At 35.7% G+C, this 22,012-nt stretch overlaps 2 protein-coding genes across 2 annotated transcripts; both read right to left on the bottom strand.

The window, feature by feature from the left end:
• Positions 1-11,784: 11,784 nt before the first annotated feature.
• On the bottom strand, positions 11,785-15,135 carry LOC129622080 (olfactory receptor 4F4). The gene is made up of 2 exons (XM_055538995.1): positions 15,097-15,135; positions 11,785-12,756 (listed from the first exon to the last, which is right to left on the bottom strand). Exons 1-2 carry the CDS (start codon positions 15,133-15,135, stop codon positions 11,785-11,787), a joined length of 1,011 nt encoding a protein of 336 aa, XP_055394970.1.
• Positions 15,136-17,179: 2,044 nt separating this feature from the next.
• LOC129620540 (olfactory receptor 4F6-like) lies at positions 17,180-18,118 on the bottom strand. The gene has a single exon (XM_055536356.1). The coding sequence runs from the start codon at positions 18,116-18,118 to the stop codon at positions 17,180-17,182; it is 939 nt and encodes a 312-aa protein (XP_055392331.1).
• Between the last annotated feature and the right edge of the window lie 3,894 nt (positions 18,119-22,012).

The raw sequence follows: 22,012 nt of genomic DNA, 5'->3' as shown, positions 1-22,012 counted from the left end.
GGGGAACACATGTATACCTGTGGCGGATTCATTTTGATATTTGGCAAATCTAATACAGTTATGTAAAGTTTAAAAATAAAATAAAATTAAAAAAAAAAAAAATAAAAAAAAAATAAAAATCGCGGATTGTGAGCCCTACGGTAACTCCCCCAGCGGAGAAGCAGCGCAGACGCCTGCACACGGCATTAGCAAGCGGGGGCTGGGCAGGGAAGTGCGGCGTGGGCTGTGTCCCTTAGAGTAAGAATCGGGCCGAATGTCCTGAGCGCTATCTGAGCGAAATAATTTGGGCTAGCAAACCAGACTGTGGGATATCTACCACGCGAAAAGCCAGCCCTAACCTAAGACACCGCCAGGCCCGCGCACAGAACAAAGGACTGAACAGAGATAGCCGGCTGCAGACCTTCCCCCTCCGGTGACAGGCAGCCAGAGCCGGAAGGGGGCAATCGCAGCCCCAGAGAGACACTATCTATAAAACTGTAAGCAGGCTTCTTTGCTAACTAAAACTTCTTGGGGGTCTGGACAGTCAACATCTGCCTGAGAAGGTGCGCCGGTTTTACACACAGATAACCGAGTGGCGGGGAGGCAATAAGTCGCAGCATTGGCACTCGCCAAACACATCACCTGAGCTGCTCGGATCTGGGAAGAGCACAAAACGCAGGCCCAACCGAGTCTGCGCCTCTGAGGACTACCCGAGTGCCTGAACCTGAGCGGCTTGGACCTGGGAGCTCAGTCCAGGGCCGGCCTCTGATTGTTCCCGGCGGAACAACCTAGAGCCCAAGCAGTGTGGACAGGGAGGCTACACGCACCGTGAGCGGGGGCAGACCCAGTGTGGCTGAGGCACTGCGAGCGCACGCCAGTGTTATCTGTTTGCAGCATCCCTCCCTCCCTCCCCACAGCGCGGCTGAACAAGTGAGCGTAAATTTAAAAAAAAAACAAAAGAAAAATAGTGTCCTCAACCATCCCCTTTGTGTCAGGGCGGGAACCAGACACTGAAGAGACCAGCAAACAGAAGAAGCTATAACAGAGGGAAACGCCTTGGAAGCTACAGGCCATAGATTAAAACCCTGTGGTTACTACGGATTACATAGGAAGGGGCCTATAGATCTTGAGAAATATAAGTCGGACTAAGGAACTGCCAAAAATGAACTGAACCCACAATACTCACAACAAAACCAGAGAAAGACCTAGATATATTTTTACTATTTTTACGATCAATCTTTCTTTCCTTTTTTTTTTTAATAAAAAAAATTTTTTTTAAGTCCTCTATTGTCCTTTAATTTTCACTTTTATAACTATTACTTTGCAAAAAAAAAAAAAAAAAGACCCTATTTTTTTTTTCTTCTTCAGCAAACTTCATATATATATTTTATAATTTTTTGACCGTGGTTTTTTTTTTTTCTTTTTTCTTTTTCTTCTTTTCTTTAACATTGTATTTTTGAAATTCCAAACTCTACTCTAGATTTTTAATTTTAGCCTTTTGATATATGTTATCAATTTTGTACCTATAGTTTTTTTCATAATTTCTGTGACTTTTTTTTTCCTCTGTTTCTTTCTCTTCTTCGTTTATATAACATCGTATATCTGCAATTCCAAACTCTACTCAAGATTTTTAATTTATGCTTTTTGGTATTTGATATCAATTTTGTACCTGTATTTTCTTTATAATTTTTGCGACATTGTTTTTGTTGGTTTGTTTGTTTTCTCTCTTTATTTTTCTTCTTCTTCTTTTTTTTTTTAACGTTGTATTTTTGAAATTCCAAACTCTACTCTAGATTTTTAATTTTTGCTGTTTGGTATTAGTTATCAATTTTGTACCTGTAGTTTCTTTATTACTTTCACGACCTTGTTTGTTTTACTTTGTTCGTTTTTTCTCTCTTTCTTTTCCTTCTCCTTTTCATTAACATCGCATTTTTGAAATTCCAAACTCTACTCTAGATTTCTAATTTTTGTTTTTATGTATTTGTTACCAATTTTGTACCTTTAAGAACCCAATCTTCAGGACCCATTTTTCACTAGTGTACGAGATTACTGGCTTGACTGCTCTCTCTCCCTTTGGACTCTCCATTTTCTCCACCAGGTCACCTGTACCTCCTCCCTAACCCCTCTCTACTCTACCCAACTCTGTGAATTTCTGTGTGTTCCAGACGGTGGAGAACACTTAAGGAACTGATTACTGGCTGGATCTGTCTCCCTCCTTTTCATTTCCCCCTTTTATCCTTCTGGCCACCTCTGTCTCCTGCCTCCTTCTTCTCTTCCCTGTATAACTCCGTGAACATCTCTGAGCGGTCCAGTTGTGGAGTGCACATAAGGAAGTGACTACTGGCTAGCCCACTCTCTCCACTATTGATTCCACCTCATCTCATTTGGGTCACCTCTAACTCCCTCCTCCTTCTTCTCTTCTCCATGTAACGCTGTGAACCTCTCTGAGTGACCCTCACAGTAGAGAAACTTTTCATCTTTAACGTAGATGTTTTATCAGTGGTGCTGTATAGAAGGAGAAGTTTTGAAACTACTGTAAAATTAAGACCGATAACTGGAAGTAGGAGGCTTAAGTCCAAACCCTGACTCCAGGGAACTCCTGACTCCAGGGAACATTAATTGACAGGAGCTCATCAAACGCCTCCATACCGACACTGAAACCAAGCACCACACAAGGGCCAACAAGTTCCAGGGAAAGACATACCAAGCAAATTCTCCAGCAACAAAGGAACACAGCCCTGAGCTTCAAGATACAGGCTGCCCAAAGTCACCCCAAAACCATAGACATCTCATAACTCATTACTGGACATTTCATTACACTCCAGAGAGAAGAAATACAGCTCCATCCACCAGAACATCGACACAAGCTTCCCTAACCAGGAAACCTTGACAAGCCACCTGTACAAACCCACACACAGCGAGGAAACGCCACAATAAAGAGAACTCCACAAACTGCCAGAATACAGAAAGGACACCCCAACTCAGCAATTTAAACAAGATGAAGAGACAGAGGAATACCCAGCAGATAAAGGAACAGGATAAATGCCCACCAAACCAAACAAAAGAGGAAGAGATAGGGAATCTACCTGATAAAGAATTCCAAATAATGATAGTGAAATTGATCCAAAATCTTGAAATTAAAATGGAATCACAGATAAATAGCCTGGAGGCAAGGATTGAGAAGATGCAAGAAAGGTTTAACAAGGACTTAGAAGAAATAAAAAAGAGTCAATATATAATGAATAATGCAATAAGTGAAATTAAAAACACTCTGGAGGCAACAAATAGTAGAATAACAGAGGCAGAAGATAGGATTAGTGAATTAGAAGATAGAATGGTAGAAATACATGAATCAGAGAGGATAAAAGAAAAACGAATTAAAAGAAATGAGGACAATCTCAGAGACCTCCAGGACAATATTAAACGCTACAACATTCAAATCATAGGGATCCCAGAAGAAGAAGACAAAAAGAAAGACCATGAGAAAATACTTGAGGAGATAATAGTTGAAAACTTCCCTAAAATGGGGAAGGAAATAATCACCCAAGTCCAAGAAACCCAGAGAGTGCCAAACAGGATAAACCCAAGGCGAAACACCCCAAGACACATAGTAATCAAATTAACAAAGATCAAACACAAAGAACAAATATTAAAAGCAGCAAGGGAAAAACAACAAATAACACACAAGAGAATTCCCATAAGGATAACAGCTGATCTTTCAATAGAAACTCTTCAGGCCAGGAGGGAATGGCAAGACATACTTAAAATGATGAAAGAAAATAACCTACAGCCCAGATTATTGTACCCAGCAAGGATCTCATTCAAATATGAAGGAGAAATCAAAAGCTTTTCAGACAAGCAAAAGCTGAGAGAATTCTGCACCACCAAACCAGCTCTCCAAGAAATACTAAAGGATATTCTCTAGACAGGAAACACAAAAATTGTGTATAAATTCGAACCCAAAACAATAAAGTAAATGGCAACGGGGTCATACTTATCAGTAATTACCTTAAACGTAAATGGGTTGAATGCCCCAACCAAAAGACAAAGACTGGCTGAATGGATACAAAAACAAGACCCCTGCATATGTTGTCTACAAGAGACCCACCTCAAAACAGGGGACACATACAGACTGAAAGTGAAGGGCTGGAAAAAGATTTTCCATGCGAATAGGGACCAAAAGAAAGCAGGAGTAGCAATACTCATATCAGATAAAATAGACTTTAAAACAAAGACTGTGAAAAGAGACAAAGATGGTCACTACATAATGATCAAAGGATCAATCCAAGAAGAAGATATAACAATTATAAATATATATGCACCCAACACGGGAGCACCGCAGTATGTAAGACAAATGCTAACAAGTATAAAAGAAGAAATTAACAATAACACAATAATAGTGGGAGACTTTAATACCCCACTCATACCTATGGATAGATCAACTAAACAGAAAATTAACAAGGAAACACAAACTTTAAACGATACAATAGACCAGTTAGACCTAATTGATATCTATAGGACATTTCATCCCAAAACAATGAATTTCACCTTCTTCTCAAGCGCACATGGAACCTTCTCCAGGATAGATCACAACCTGGGCCATAAAGCTAGCCTTGGTAAATTCAAAAAAATAGAAATCATTCCAAGCATCTTTTCTGACCACAATGCAGTAAGATTAGATCTCAATTACAGGAGAAAAACTATTAAAAAATCCAACATATGGAGGCTGAACAACACGCTGCTGAATAACCAACAAATCACAGAAGAAATCAAAAAAGAAATCAAAATTTGCATAGAAACGAATGAAAATGAAAACACAACAATCCAAAACCTGTGGGACACGGTAAAAGCAGTCCTAAGGGGAAAGTTCATAGCAATACAGGCACACCTCAAGAAACAAGAAAAAAGTCAAATAAATAACCTAACTCTACACCTAAAGCAACTAGAAAAGGAAGAAATGAAGAACCCCAGGGTTAGTAGAAGGAAAGAAATCTTAAAAATTAGAGCAGAAATAAATGCAAAAGAAACAAAAGAGACCATAGCAAAAATCAACAAAACCAAAAGTTGGTTCTTTGAAAGGATAAATAAAATTGACAAACCATTAGCCAGACTCATCAAGAAACAAAGGGAGAAAAATCAAATCAATAAAATTAGAAATGAAAATGGAGAGATCACAACAGACAACACAGAAATACAAAGGATCATGAGACTACTATCAACAATTATATGCCAATAAAATGGACAACGAGGAAGAAATGGACAAATTCTTAGAAAAGTACAACTTTCCAAAACTCGATCAGGAAGAAATAGAAAATCTTAACAGACCCATCACAAGCACGGAAATTGAAACTGTAATAAAAAATCTTCCAGCAAACAAAAGCCCAGGTCCAGATGGCTTCACAGCTGAATTCTACCAAAAATTTAGAGAAGAGCTAACACCTATCCTGCTCAAACTCTTCCAGAAAATTGCAGAGGAAGGTAAGCTTCCAAACTCATTCTATGAGGCCACCATCACCCTAATACCAAAACCTGACAAAGATCCCACAAAAAAAGAAAACTACAGGCCAATATCACTGATGAACATAGATGCAAAAATCCTTAACAAAATTCTAGCAATCAGAATCCAACAACACATTAAAAAGATCATACACCATGACCAAGTGGGCTTTATCCCAGGGATGCAAGGATTCTTCAATATCCGCAAATCAATCAATGTAATACACCACATTAACAAATTGAAAAATAAAAACCATATGATTATCTCAATAGATGCAGAGAAAGCCTTTGACAAAATTCAACATCCATTTATGATCAAAACTCTCCAGAAAGCAGGAATAGAAGGAACATACCTCAACATAATAAAAGCTATATATGACAAACCCACGGCAAACATTATCCTCAATGGTGAAAAATTGAAAGCATTTCCTCTAAAGTCAGGAACAAGACAAGGGTGCCCACTTTCACCATTACTATTCAACATAGTTTTGGAAGTTTTGGCCACAGCAATCAGAACAGAAAAATAAATAAAAGGAATCCAAATTGGAAAAGAAGAAGTAAAGCTCTCACTGTTTGCAGATGACATGATCCTCTACATAGAAAACCCTAAAGACTCTACCAGAAAATTACTAGAACTAATCAATGACTATAGTAAAGTTGCAGGATATAAAATCAACACACAGAAATCCCTTGCATTCCTATACAGTAATAATGAGAAAACAGAAAGAGAAATTAAGGAAACAATTCCATTCACCATTGCAACGGAAAGAATAAAATACTTAGGAATATATCTACCTAAAGAATCTAAAGACCTATATATAGAAAACTATAAAACACTGGTGAAAGAAATCAAAGAGGACACTAACAGATGGAGAAATATACCATGTTCATGGATTGGAAGAATCAATGTAGTGAAAATGAGTATACTACCCAAAGCAATCTATAGATTCAATGCAATCCCTATCAAGCTACCAACAGCATTCTTCACAGAGCTAGAACAAATAATTTCACAATTTGTATGGAAAAACAAAAAACCTCGAATAGCCAAAGCGATCTTGAGAAAGAAGAATGGAACTGGAGGAATCAACCTACCTGACTTCAGGCTCTACTACAAAGCCACAGTTATCAAGACAGTATGGTACTGGCACAAAGACAGAAATATAGATCAATGGAACAAAATAGAAAGCCCAGAGATAAATCCACGCACATATGGACACCTTATCTTCAACAAAGGAGGCAAGAATATACAATGGATTAAAGACAATCTCTTTAACAAGGGGTGCTGGGAACTCTGGTCAACCACTTGTAAAAGAATGAAACTAGAACACTTTCTAACACCATACACAAAAATAAACTCAAAATGGATTAAAGATCTAAACGTAAGACCAGAAACTATAAAACTCCTAGAGGAGAGCATAGGCAAAACACTCTCTGACATACATCACAGCAGGATCCTCTATGACCCATCTCCCAGAATATTGGAAATAAAAGCAAAAATAAACAAATGGGACCTAATTAACCTTAAAAGCTTCTGCACATCAAAGGAAACTCTTAGCAAGGTGAAAAGACAGCCTTCAGAATGGGAGAAAATAATAGCAAATGAAGCAACTGACAAACAACTAATCTCGAGAATATACAAGCAACTCCTACAGCTCAACTCCAGAAAAATAAATGACCCAATCAAAAAATGGGCCAAAGAACTAAATAGACATTTCTCCAAAGAAGACATACAGATGGCTAACAAACACATGAAAAGGTGCTCAACATCACTCATTATCAGAGAAATGCAAATCAAAACCACTATGAGGTACCATTTCACACCAGTCATAATGGCTGCGATCCAAAAGTCTACAAGTAATAAATGCTGGAGAGGGTGTGGAGAAAAGGGAACCCTCTTACACTGTTGGTGGGAATGCAAACTAGTACAGCCACTATGGAGAACAGTGTGGAGATTCCTTAAAAAACTGGAAATAGACCTGCCTTATGATCCAGCAATCCCACTGCTGGGCATACACACTGAGAAAACCAGAAGGGAAAGAGACACGAGTACCCCAATGTTCATCGCAGCACCGTTTATAATAGCCAGGACATGGAAGCAACCTAGATGTCCATCAGCAGATGAATGGATGAGAAAGCTGTGGTACATATACACAATGGAGTATTATTCAGCCATTAAAAAGAATACATTTGAATCAGTTCTAATGAGGTGGATGAAACTGAAGCCTATTATACAGAGTGAAGTAAGCCAGAAAGAAAAACACCAATACAGTATACTAACGCATATATATGGAATTTAGAAAGATGGTAACAATAACCCTGTGTACGAGACAGCAAAAGAGACACTGATGTATAGAGCAGTCTTATGGACTCTGTGGGAGAGGGAGAGGGTGGGAAGATTTGGGAGAATGGCATTGAAACATGTAAAATATCATGTATGAAATGAGTTGCCAGTCCAGGTTCGATGCACGATACTGGATGCTTGGGGCTGGTGCACTGGGACGACCCAGAGTGATGGAATGGGGAGGGAGGAGGGAGGAGGGTTCAGGATGGGGAACACATGTATACCTGTGGCGGATTCATTTTGATATTTGGCAAATCTAATACAGTTATGTAAAGTTTAAAAATAAAATAAAATTAAAAAAAAAAGTAAGGAAAAAAAAAAATAAAAAAAATAAAAATCACATCTGTATTTAGTGTCATAGAAAGATTTCCATTATATTTAGGACTTTCAGGAATTTACTCATATTTTGTACTTGTGTTTGTATATCTTCATGTTTTGGCATTTGTATCCCAGATCTATTAACAGTTAATTCTTGTGAATAGTATAAGAAAGGATGTCTACTGTACTAATATTATATATAGAATTTTGACTGCAATATTCATGACTAAACTGGTTGATAATGTTTGCTCTTGTACTATTTTTATTTAATTTGGGTATAACTTTTGCTGTTTCATGAAAAAATTGGAAGCAGTTTTTATTTTTCTATTTTTTGGAACAATTTGTTTTCAGTGAGACTATCTGAATCTGCTTGCAATCCAGGAGACCCTGGTTCGATTCCTGGGTTAGAAACATCACCTGGAGAAGGGATAGACTACCCGTTCCAGGATTCATGGACTTCCCTGGTGGCTCAGATGGTAAAGAATCTGCCTGCAATGTGGAGACCTGGGTTTGATCCCTGGGTTGGGAAGATCCCCTGGAGGAGGGCATGGCAACCCACTCCAGTATTCTTGCCTGGAGAATCCCCATGGACCGAAAAGCCTGGCAGGCTACAGTCCATGGGGTCACAAAGAGTTGAACACGACTGAGTGACTAAGCGCAACACACAGCATATCTGATTTCTAAATGTTTTGTAGAGTTCTCTGTGGACCCATTTAAACCTGGTGTGTGTGTGTATGTGTATATGTATGTGATATTTGTGTGTTATAATTCCCTGATAAATTTCTGTATTATTTCTATGGAAATTAGCGTTTTTAAGTATTATATTTGTACTGAAGTCAGTAGTAAATGTATTATCCTGAAATATTTATCCATTTCATAAAACTTTCAAATTTATTTATATAGATGTGTACAATATTGTTTTTAGTGACCTTTATTTGCTGATTTTTAATCATTATTTTCTCTTACTATTTATTAACTACTTTTCTGCTTTATCTCTTCTTATCTTTTATGAAACTATCTAATGGACTGGACAGTCTAATTTGTATATTTATTTAAAACAAGATTTTTGATTTACAAATTTGATACCCTTTTTGGTTATTTTATTTATTTTTACTTTTGTTTCTTTTATTTCTTGTGTTTTCTTTTTGTTTCCCTTTTGATTTTTTTTTTTAAATTTGAGTTGGCAATTTAACTCATTTCTTTAATTCTTTCATTTTTAATCAATGTGTGTGTATATGACTCATCATAAACATGATACATGTATATGAGTTTTTCTCATATACATATGAGTTTTCTCATATGTATGTGTTTTCTCTTATCACTGCTTTAACTATATCCCATTTATCTTTGTATGTACTGCTTTATTATCATTATTGAGAAAATTTGCTTTTTTCTCTGTATTTCCACTTTCATTTAGTATTTTTAAGTGCAAGTTTCTAAATTTCAAGGTTTTTATTAATTTCTTAATTTTATTTCCAGCTTCCAGTTTTGCTGCATTTTTGTAAAAACTCCAGGGCTAGATCGTTTTCATTGGTAAATTCTACCCAAATTTAAAGAATTAATGCCAATCTTCTTAAACTCTTTCAAAAAAATGAAGAGGAGGGAATGAATTCTCCTAAACTTATAGATCCGGAATTAGCCTGATACTAAAGCCGGATAAGAATACTGCAAGAAACAAAAACCACAGAACAATATTACTGAAGACGTATAAATGCAAAACTCAACAAAAATTAGCTAACTGAAATCAACAACACATAAAACTAAAAAGCTTATGCATAATAAGGAAAACAGGCAAGAGTGAAACGCAAATACAGGATGGGAGAAAATATTTTTATAGCATATTTCTGATAAGGAGTTAAAATCATTCAACTCGATAGCTAAAAACAGAACAGCAAAACAAAAAAAAACCAGAAAACAACAACAAAAACAAAACAAAACAAAAAAAACTGATTAAAATCAGGCAAAGACCTGAATAGATATTTCTCCAAAGCAGATCTACAAATAGCCAGCAGGTGTATAATTAATGAAGAAAGTGTAAAGTATGTGAAGAAAAGGAAATCCTGTTACACTGTTGATGGGTATGTAAGTTGGCATAGACATTATAGAAAATAGCATGGAGTTTTTCCAAAATTAAACATTTAGCTAACATATGACCCAACAATTCTTCTGGGTATTAATCCATGGGAAACAAGCTTGAAAGTGAAAGTCACTCAGTCACGTCCAACTCTTTTGTGACCCCATGGGTATAGTCCATGGGATTCTCTAGGCCAGAATACTAGAGTGGGTAGCCATTCTCTTCTCCAGGGGATCTTCTCAACTCAGGAATGGAACCCAGGTCTCCTGCATTGCAGGCAATTGTTTACCAGCTGAGCCACAAGGGAAGCCCAAGAATACTGGAGTGGGTAGCCTATCTGACCAAGGAATTGAACCAGGGTCTCTTGCATTGCAGGTGGATTATTTACCAACTGGGCTAATACTTAAAGTCATGATTAGTATGGGGTAGGTAAAGTCAAACCCATCTCTTTTTGACTTCAAAGCCTGTGCTTGTGAAAGCTAACCATGAAAAGTGACAAGGATGAATCCAAATGATACACAGTGTGCCAACATGTTGAGAGAATTGAATCTCTCTAATGCTTTTATTCTATGAACTGTTGTATACCACAGGATGTCATGTGCCTACAAGACAAATTTTATATTGGCAGACTTGCTTTTGCTGTCATTCTTTTTTTAAAAAATAAGATTTATTTATTTATTTATTTATTTATGACTGTGCTGGGTCTTTGTTGCTGCATCTGGGTTTTCTCTAGTTGTGGTGAGCGGGGGCTAATCTCTAGCCCCTGCTGTGAGCAGGCTTCTCATTGCAGTGGTTTCTCTTGTAGTGGAGCATGGACTTTAGGCACGGGCTTCAGTGCTTGTAGCCCGTGGGCTCAGTAGTTGCTTGTCAATGGGCTGTAGAGCACAGGCTCAGTAGCTGTGGCACGTGGGCTTAGCTGTCCCATGGCATATAGGATCGTCCCGGATCAAGAATAGAACCCATGTCCCCTGCATTGACAGATGGATACTTCACCATTGATGTACTAGGGAAGCCCCTCTTCCTGTCTTTCTTAATAATACACTCATGGATTATGGGATGTTACAATGATAGTAGTTAAACTGTTAAAATGGGAGGAGTTTCTTTTTTAAACCTCTTAAAAGTTGACATATATATTATTATCACTAAGCATGTATATTTTTTTGAATTAGGTGTATAGCATTTGCTTCTTGATATTTTTAGGTAAAATGAGCCAAATAGAAATTAAAAAAAAAATATCCTAAGTCAACCTAGTTTCTATCTTTCTCTGTTTTACCCTCAGGACCATCCAAGAAGGCACAGGAGTGTACAAATGTTAACATATTTATGCCTTTAATTGTTAGAAGAATTAGTGAGATCATATTTTCAAAGTAAAATGTTAAGTTTGCCTCTGTATTCAAAAATATAACAAGATTGTCAAAGAATAACATGAGGTTGTGTATGTAAATATTCTTTGACAGTTGATACAGAATATGAAATGGAAGATATCATTTTTCATTAGATTTTCTAAATAACTTACTGATACTGTATAATATGTCATTATCTCAGATTAATCTTACAGATTAATTTTATAAGAGATCTAAGACTTTATCCTAGAATTGATATTCCATTTTCTCAGTCGTCTCATTGCAGTCTTCATGTCTTTGTTCCTCAGTGTGTATATCATTGGGTTCAAGAAAGGAGTGACCACAGAATAAAAGACAGCAAGGAATTTATCTAATGACTTGATGGGGAATGGCCAGGCATAAATGAAGATACATGGTCCGAAGAACAAAAGAACTACTGTGATATGAGCAGTTAAGGTAGACAGAGCCTTGGATGACCTCTCTGAAGGGAGATGCTGGATGGTCACTAAGATGACAGTGTATGAGGTGATTAGGAGAAAAAAAGAGCACACAGTGAGCACACCACTGTTAGCAATGACCATGATATCCAACCTATAGGTATCTGTGCAGGCAAGTTTGATGACCCTAGGAAGGTCACAATAAAAGCTGTCTACCTCATTGGGACCACAGAAAGGTAAGTTCACTGCAAAGGCCAACTGGCTCACTGAGTGGAGGAAGCCAGTTCCCCATACAGCAGCCACAAAGCCAACACATACATTGCCACGCATAATTGTAGTGTAGTGAAGGGGTTTACAGATTGCTACGTATCTGTCAAAGGCCATGGCTATAAGGATCATCAACTCACTCCCACCAAAGAAATGCAGGAGAAATATCTGAGCAAGGCAGCCCTTGAACGAGATGACCTTACATTTACTGAAAAAATCAGCAATCATCTTGGGGGCTGTGACTGAAGACAGACACAGGTCAATGAGTGAGAGGTTGGCCAGCAGGAAGTACATGGGGGAGTGAAGGTGGGAGTCCGAAGCCACAGTTATGACAATAAGAAGGTTTCCAAACACAATTCCTACATAGAATACAAAAAAGAACACAAATAGGAAAATCTGGAGTTCCTGAGAATTGGAGAATCCTAGAAAAATGAACTCAGTCACCGTGGAGTGATTTGTTTCACTTATTGATTCATTCCAGGAAATACACTCTGTAGTTACCTTGAATGGAGTGAGAAGAAAGTCAGAAATATTGTGTTCAAATTCAGAGCCCCATTTTGTGTCATTATGTTCACACTCATGATGACATTCTGTGCTTTATTACATAAAGGAATTCAAAATGCCTACAATCTAAACTCAATTTTATCCCACACTCTTTGCCTGGATATGCTTATAGTCCAGTTGTCCAAGCTTTAATGTTTCCACTTATGTTAGGGCTTATTCCTAATAAAATGCTTTTTTTCATGTTACCCTGTCTGCCACATTAAATTTATACCCTCACCGTGCATTTGTGTCCTCTTTTGCTGAACTCCAAAACAGTTCATATTCTGTGGATCGTATCATAGCTCTTAAATACATACAAAACTCTATGATTGTCACATCTACAAAGCCTTTTCACGACATGCATTTTTGAGAAGGTATTTTTAGTAGCCTTATAGTTCACCACAATAATCTTGTATACAGTTATTGGAAACTTCTCTATTAAAATAAAACAAACCCTCATTCACAATTTAATGTGAGGCAATCACAGTGGGTTTTGTGTGCATCTGTGGATCTTGAATTCATCCTCTTTAAGACTTCTTTTGCCATTTTGTAAATGCAAATACCAATTATATTCCTTCTTATGGTTATTATGAATTTCAACTTTTTTATTTGGTAATTACACAATAGATTTAGATGATTATTAGTAGTGAGAGTTATCACCTCTGATTCATAGAAAAACCCTGGCTCCTCAATAATCATTTAAAAGTTTACTTGTATTCTAAAAATAATTATCATAGCAACATTTCATTTCCCTATCTTTTAAATGACTGCATTGGATCAAAACTTTTCTAAATCCCCACTAATCTAATACTCTATCAGGATTGAGGGAGGGACATAATTTAAATATAATTTTCATAATCTCTCAGGAGCTTGGATAGCAATATGAAAACTAAGACAGATGTAGAGATTCAGTCTTATGGGAACTTTACATTTATGAGAATTCTGAAAGAGAAACTAAAAATTATAAGAATTTATAGAGGATAGAATTGATGCTTACCATTTGGTAATATGAAAATGCTTAGAAGAAAGATTTATGCCAAAATAAAATTAAAGATGAAAAATAGAAGAAAAGAATAACAACACAAAAATAAGGTTTAAAAATGAGAGAAAGAAGTTAAAAGCAAGAGAATGCCACTGTAGAGGATGTGAGTTTGATCCCTGATGGGGGAACTTAAGATTTCACATGTTGTGTGGGGTGGTCAAAAAAGCTTAAAAAACAAAATAAAATTTAAAAAATAAAAATTTAAAAGTGAGGAAAATATTTGCTGAGATAAAATGTGAAAAAATTTTAATAGGAAATGAAATTGGAAAAGTATTCTAGAATGCCTACTATAGGATTCTTGTTTTATTATGTTGACATGAACTGTTGCAGAATTATGAGCAATTGTTTAATAAATTTCTAACAAATGGTAAGCAGTTAAATAATAGCCATTATAAAAGGTAGTAATAACAGGACATGTGTCAACACATATATAAGATAAAAAAATGATGCTAATTTTTAAATTCTGAGTAATTGTGAACACTGTCACAGCTTTAATTCTGATAATAACTATGATAAGAGTTAGCATAGCAATATATAACATAAAGATTATTTTTAGAAGAAGTAATACATTTGGAAGAAAGTAAAGGATGATGATAATAAAATGTAAAGGTATTGTTGGAATATCTTTGTAAGTTGCTACCTGAAAATTAAGAGCCTGAAAAGTGGTCGTTGGATGTAAGTTGCGAAAGTCATTTCATATATGTATTGGGGAGTCCAGAGGTTTTGCAGTAAATGAAGTAGAAAATGAAACAGTAGCTTGAAGGGGAAGCTACAAAAGAGAGGAGAGGAAATTGACGGGTCTCAAGGAGTCATGAAAGGATAGGGTATGGCTCATCAAATTTCTTGGGGGAGTAGTATTACGTTTTCTCTACTTAATCAGTCCTTGGAAATTACATTTTTTCTTCATTATCCATTCCATAGCCCTATCCTAAAGCTCCATATTACTGTTTTTAAAATCCTATAAATATTTAGCAATTCTAATTTATTTCCAAGTATAAAAAGAAGTCTAGTAGTAAAACAAGTCATAAAGTAATTTTAGTCCCCTTCTCCTTAGCACAAATATAATCATACTTGTCATCGACAATAAAGAGGATGGGATTCCTATTGTGAGATCATTTCTGACATGATTGATTGATTTGGATGTTTCTTTAAAGTCAAGGAATGTTATTTAGTATTTTCTTTGGATGTTTACTGATGTGAAATCATTTCACTGAGAGAAGACAACAAACTCGATAGTTATGTCAGTATAGATTTACCAAAGTCTTCTCATTTGCAGTGAAAAGATTTTCTACCATGGTAACAAGCAAGAATTCAAATATACTATTCTTCAGCAAAATGAATTTGTTTCACCAACCTCAGGATTCTTCCATTTTTTCTGAAAAATACACATAAAATTGAATTCTATAGAATGGGTTATTACTAATAGAAGCATTTTATTGTCAATACAAATGCTACAGTTTGGTTAGTTTTGCTAATATATTTCACTTTCATATTCTACCTACCTCCTTCATAACTGGAAGACACTACAGCAATTTTCAGAGCAAGGTGTGTAGACTTTTCTTTTATTTGTACTTTCTCATGAAGTATACAATTTCCAAGAGAAGAAAATTGATATAAACTAATCCTCCTTAGCAAATGACTTCATTAATTAAAAACCATTTATGGAAGTGACTAGAGGCAGATGAAGAGATCTGAAAATAGTTATCCTGAACTTTGGGTATTGAGACTAACTTTTATAGTCCCACAAGCTTTCCCCTGAGGAAATACACAAAATCATCTTGATTTAAGGGTTAATGTCACAGTTTCTTGGCTAACTCAGGTACTTCTATGACCCTCACTGAATTTAAAAGTAAATTTTTAAGGAATCATAGTAAAACAATTGATAAAATTGTGCAATTAAAATTCACATGTGTTAAGAAGAAAGCAAATAATAATGTTTTAGATTTTATAGAAAGCAGATAGCTTAGAATTTGTGGAGAAAATATAGGAAAAATACCTTGATGAATAATAAGTCTAAGTTCTTATTATTTATCATTTTTATTGAGTAGCTTTAATTACCATACAGTGGTTTAAACTGAACTGACTTATCACAGTTAATGTTCCTTAAATCAGTCATAGAAAGAATCCAAATGATCTCTCAGCTGTGCTCCATGACCAGCAGACTTTCCAGATTTTACCTGAAACATGCCATCTTCTTTGTTCTAAGTGCCCTTACTTAAAAATGAACACATTGAAGAAGCTGAGATCTCAATGGAGTATCCTTCTCTAGTAAATAAGTCCTTTCAAATACTTACAGAATTGTAGATACTTTTAAAGAATGAATCAAGATATGCTTTGAACACAAATATTGAAAAAAACTGGAAAATAGGCAAAATTTTGCATAATAGAAAATAATAGACTCTATTTCTAAAACAATATTGTATGAAATACATTATCAAAGTCTAAAAGCAATTTTAATTATTAATGTAGTGTCATAGTGTTGACCTTCCTATTTATCTAATTAAAATACAAGTATGATGAGAATTGCTTCTTCCTCAATTTTACTGTCTACTAGTTTACATAAAGCCATATTTTATCTTTGGATCTACGTAATTTCCATAAGAAATATTAATTGATTTCCAGTGATGCTTGTTATCAAATGGAAAATACTGATGAAGTTAAATTACATGTATATGTGTGTATACATATATATATATACATATATACAAGTGTACATATCTATCTGTAGATGTAAAATATCCACATGAATATTGAATGCAGCCATGTGGTAACTACAGTTTAGGTTTGGAGATTAGGTAGAAATGTAAGCTGCAACTCTATGTAAGTGAAATTCTTTGATTTAATACCTTCTTTTTTGTAGGCGTCTCAGTTTTTTTGGGTTGTTGTTTTATAATTTTATTTATTTATTTTGGTTGTGCTTGGTCTTTGTTGCTGCATGGACTTTTCTCTAGTTGAGGCAATCCGGGGCTACTCTCTAGCTGTGGTTCATAGGCTTCTCATTGCTGTGGCTTCTCTTGTTGCAGAGCACAGGCTCCAGGGCATGCAGGCTTCAGTAGTTGCAGCATGTGGGCTCAGTGGCTGGGCTCTAAAGCACAGCCTCAGCAGTTGTGGTCAATGAGCTTAGTTGCTCTGCGGCATATGGGATCCTCCTGGATCAGGGATCAAACCCATGTCCTCTGCATTGGCAGGTGGACTCTACCATTGAACCACTAGGGAAGAACCAACTTCTCAGTTTTTAAAAGCAATAATGAAAATGAACACATTCTATAGTGTTCATGGTGACCACAAGGGTCTTGATGATTCATGACATTTATCTTGTGCTCTCATCAATGAAATCTCTCATGTCACTTCCCTAGAATTTAAAACATGTTGACTTAGCCTTGTCATTGCCACCTTCATATCTCTGTTCCTTAAAGTATATATGGCAGGATTTAAGACGGGGGTGACAACAAAGTCCACAATGGCAAAAAATGTATCCAGTGACTTTGTAGGGAAAGGCCATACATAGAGAAACATGCATGGAAGGAAAAACAAAAGCACTACAGTGATGTGAGCTGACAGAGTGAAGAACACTTTGGATAAATATTTTGAAGAATGTCGTCGGACAGTGATCAGAATGAAGATGTATGATATAATTAAGAGAAAGAAGGTGCCCATAGATATGAAGCCACTGTTGGCAGTGACTACAAATTCTAGTTTGTAAGTATCTATGCATGCAAGTTTAATAACCCGAGGAAAATCACAATAAAAGCTCCCCACATTATTAGGTCCACAGAAGGGTAAATTTATGACAAAGACAAACTGAGACACAGCATGAGTCACTCCAATTATCCAAGCAGCAACTACTAAAAACATGCACATTTTGGGATTCATAATAGTTAGATAATGGAGAGGCTTGCAGATTGCTGTGTACCTGTCATATGCCATGGCTATGAGCAGCATCATCTCCACTCCTCCTGTGACATGGATAAAGAACATTTGTAGCATGCAGTTGTGGAAAGAAATGATTTGACAGTCACTGAAAAGATCAGAGATCATCCTGGGAACTGTGGTGGATGAAAGGGCTAGGTCAATGAGTGACAGGTTGGCCAATAGAACATACATGGGGGTATGTAAGTGGGAATCAAAAATCACTGTGACCACAATGAAGACGTTTCCCAGGATAATCCCCAAATATAATACAGAGAAGAAGAGAAAAAGTAAAAACTGCATCCCTAAGGATTGTGTAAGTCCCAGTAACACAAATTCAGTTACCACAGAGCCATTTACTTGGTCCATTGAATTATAAAGACAAGAAGACTGTCAAGTGACCTGCAACAAAAAAAAGGAGGGATCAACTTAATACAACTTAAATGTTGATAATTTAAAATTGGTCCTTTAACTTAAATGATTATAGACTACTTACAAAATAATGGGAACCAGGGTATAAAATATTGAATACAACAAAGCTTCACTCAGAGACAATATTTTGCTTTAAATGATCCTATTTATTTAAATATGTGAGCAATCAGACAATTTATGGTGTTAGGAAAGAACATATAACATAAACTGAAGGAATACAGATGAAGTGAAATAATAAAAGTTAAAAACCAAAATACTGAATCCTAGAAAATTGGAAGAGGGTATAAGAGCATATAAAATGATTAAAAAATAGATAACCTTTAAAAAATATAATCATGAACAATAAAGTTAAATAGAAGTTAGAAGTGAATATGAAAAGTGTTAGTCACTCAGTTATGTTCAACTCTTGGAGATCTCTGTAGCCCGCCAAGCTCCTCTGTGCACGAAATTCCTCAGACAAGAATACTGGAGTGGGTTGACATTTCCTTCTCCAAGGGATCTTCCTGATCCAGGGGTTGAACCTGGATCTCCTGTATTGCAGGCAGATTCTTTACCATCTGATACACTACACATATTAGAAATGAGTATAGACATTCCTAATAACTGTTAAGATACCTCTGAATGCTATTTCCTACATGTAATTAAAAACAATCTACCTTAAAAATCTTACATGAATTTGAAGTACCATAGACAGACAAAAGATTGATATCTTCATAATATTTTTAAAAAGTTCAAATCATTTAATAAAACCTCTGAGGCCTAATAGATAAATGGACAAATGATATGAAGAGAGAATTCAGAAAAGTAAACTATCTATGTATTTTTGCATATATATATATATCTTCCTCAGAAATCAAATCAAATATAAAGCTATTATTTTTCTATTAAGTTAAAAAAGTTTTGTAGTATTGTTGTCAAACACTCATTGAGATAGGCACATTCATACACCCTTGATAGAAATATAGACTAATCTAAAATTAAGAAAATATTTTGAAATGGTACTGATGAACATAGCAGAGAAGGGACTTGACACACAGAGGGAAGGTGAGGGTAGGACGAATTGCGAAAGTAGCATGGATATGTATACACTGTAATGTGTGAAATAGATAGTGGGATGTTGCTATATAACACAGGGAGCCCAGCCTGGTGCTCCTTGATGACCTAGAGGTGGGGGTTGGGAGGAGTGGAGGGAGGCTCAAGAGCGTGCATGAGTATGGCAGAAAGCAACACAACAAGATAAAGCAATTTTCCACCAATTAAAAAAGAAACTAAAGATTATTAAAGAAAATATTTTGAAATCATGTGTCAAGAATCTCGACTCCATACCACTTGGTGCAGTAGTACTCCTTGTGGAATTCTATTTGTATCAAAAAAGATTTTTGCACAAAAATGTTTGTCATACTTTACAGTTGATAAAACTTTGAACAATTTAGATGTCAAACATTAGGTTTAATTCTGTTATGAAGGAAAATATTATAGTTATTAAAATAAGTTAATAGAAATTTATAATAGCATTAGTAAGAATTTTATTTATAATATTAAGTGTACGAAAAGTAAACAGATTGCATAGTACAGTAGTTGACTTTTATTTTTTAGAACTTGAAAAATCCTTTAGATTTTAAATATCTTTCAGTATAGCTATCATATTTATATTAGATTTTTTGATAAAAACATCCAAGAGCATAGAGAGCTAAAGAATGATTTATTAAGAAGGTTCAAAAACAAAGAATAATTTGTAATTATTAGAAGACTAGCTGGAGAAGTCAAGGACTTTAATACTTCTCTCATCCAATTAGACATTTTCATAAGCTGTCAGAATTGATTAATAGATGATAGTATTAGGGCAGAATGTAGCTAAATAAGTATAGTGTCCTGATGGATCTGGATTTTGATGGTGGAAATAGGAAAGGTTTGATTAACTTCCTATTTCAGCAATATACTATTGTTTCTGTTGCCTCTTGATTAATTTTTCTATTGTCTTCTACCTTCTCTCACCTAGATGTTCTAAAAACCCTTCCTAGCATTTTCTCTGAAAACTATGATAACCATTTGAAATTTATTCATTCAATTATCAATGGACTTCATATCCATATTTAAATCACCCAGGTCACAGGGGCGTAAGGGCAAAGAATTTGGGGATTGGAATTGAATCTGGGGAACATTATAGAGTTCAGAAAGTCATCCCTAGAAGATTTCATAGCAATACCCTCTATTCTGCTGAGCAGAAGGTGTTGATTTCCTGATCTCATCATTCAAGTCACTATCTTGGAGTAATGAAGCTGAAGCTTAAGAATCATGTTGACTGCTTATGATCAAAGATTTTATCCTATAAAGCTAACATTAAACATATAAACTCAATTCTTCAAGTCTCCATCATCATGAAAGTGGATGTTTCATCTTATAAAAACAATTGAAGTTTTCTCTAAATTGATTTGTCATATTTGAAAATTTCCACATGTATTAGCTTAGTACTGCTGAAATGGTGCTTGTCTTGGAGTGTGAGTGATAATTAAGTTTTTTAAACTGGAGAAGGAAATGGCAACCCACTCCAGTACTCTTGCCTGGAAAATCCCATGGATGGAGGAGCCTGGTGGGCTGCAGTCCATGGGTTGCAAACAGTCAGACACGACAGAGCTCACTCACTCACTCACAAAGAGAAAAATCCAATACTCTTTGAGTCTATTAGCCTAAAGACTGTAAGATTCCATTTAAAAGTGTAATTAAATTTATTGATAATCTTTAATTATGCTGTTGCTGCTGCTAAGTCGCGTCAGTCGTGTCCGACTCTGTGCGACCCCATAGACGGCAGCCCAACAGGCTCCACTGTTCCTGGGATTCTCCAGGCAAGAATGCTGGAGTGGGTTTGGTATAATTACAATATAAAACATGGTGCTATAAGCATAGTAGTGTGGTGCAGTCAGTCAGTAACATGTCTAGGGAACAGGCAGGAAAGAAGATCTAAAGAAAGAGGAAGAATGAAAATAGAAAGGGAGTGAAGAATTAAATGAAAACAGGGGATGGAATAAATAAAATCTAGGACAAATAAAGAGGATAAAATGATTAAAAGAGACATTGGTGCAATGTTGCACATCTTTGCTTAATTGCCTGTCATTGTTTACATCAACACACATCAATACATTATGAACACCTAAGAGTGTGAGCTTTATCTGCATTTCCATTCACTATTTTAGTACATTTTGCCTGAAAGGATGGAAAGTAATAATAAAATTTTAGGGAAAATAGTCACTGATATGAAGAAAAGTTAAGACATTAAGCAAATGGATGTGGCAGAGGGGTTTGACAGTATGGAGTGGGTATAGTTTTGGCATGGTGGTTCAGCTGACAGGTCACCTCTAAAACATTAGGAAGTAACTGATTAAAAACACCCCTTTAACTTCCAGTCAGTATTTTGCTTTCCTTATTTCTAATATTTATAGCTTTTTGTAAAATGTAAAAATTAAAGTTCATTACGTAGGTACACTTTCTGCTTTGTCCAACACTGTGTCTCTTGACTAAAACAGGCTGGCACATAGAAAAAGCTCAAGGAATATTTGAAGAATAAATTGTCCAGAAATTATCACTAAATTGCCCACGTAAACAAAATAGAAGTCCTCACAAATATATAGAGAAATTGAAGTTAACAACACCTTCTCCACAAGCTTGTGCTTCCTAATGATAACCTAATGAGATATGTGTGTGTGTGTATATATATATATATATATATATATATATATATATATATAATCATGAGTATTTAAGATAAATGAAGAAGGGCCCACCCATTCTGTTATAAACATCTAGAATTAATGTGTATCATTATTCAAGAAGTCC

This window comes from Bubalus kerabau, chromosome 10 (genome assembly GCF_029407905.1).
Source record: "Bubalus kerabau isolate K-KA32 ecotype Philippines breed swamp buffalo chromosome 10, PCC_UOA_SB_1v2, whole genome shotgun sequence".
In the NCBI taxonomy this organism is placed as follows: domain Eukaryota; kingdom Metazoa; phylum Chordata; class Mammalia; order Artiodactyla; family Bovidae; genus Bubalus; species Bubalus kerabau.
The sequence above is the reverse complement of the archived record's forward strand: the minus strand, read 5'-3'. Positions and strand labels throughout refer to the sequence as shown.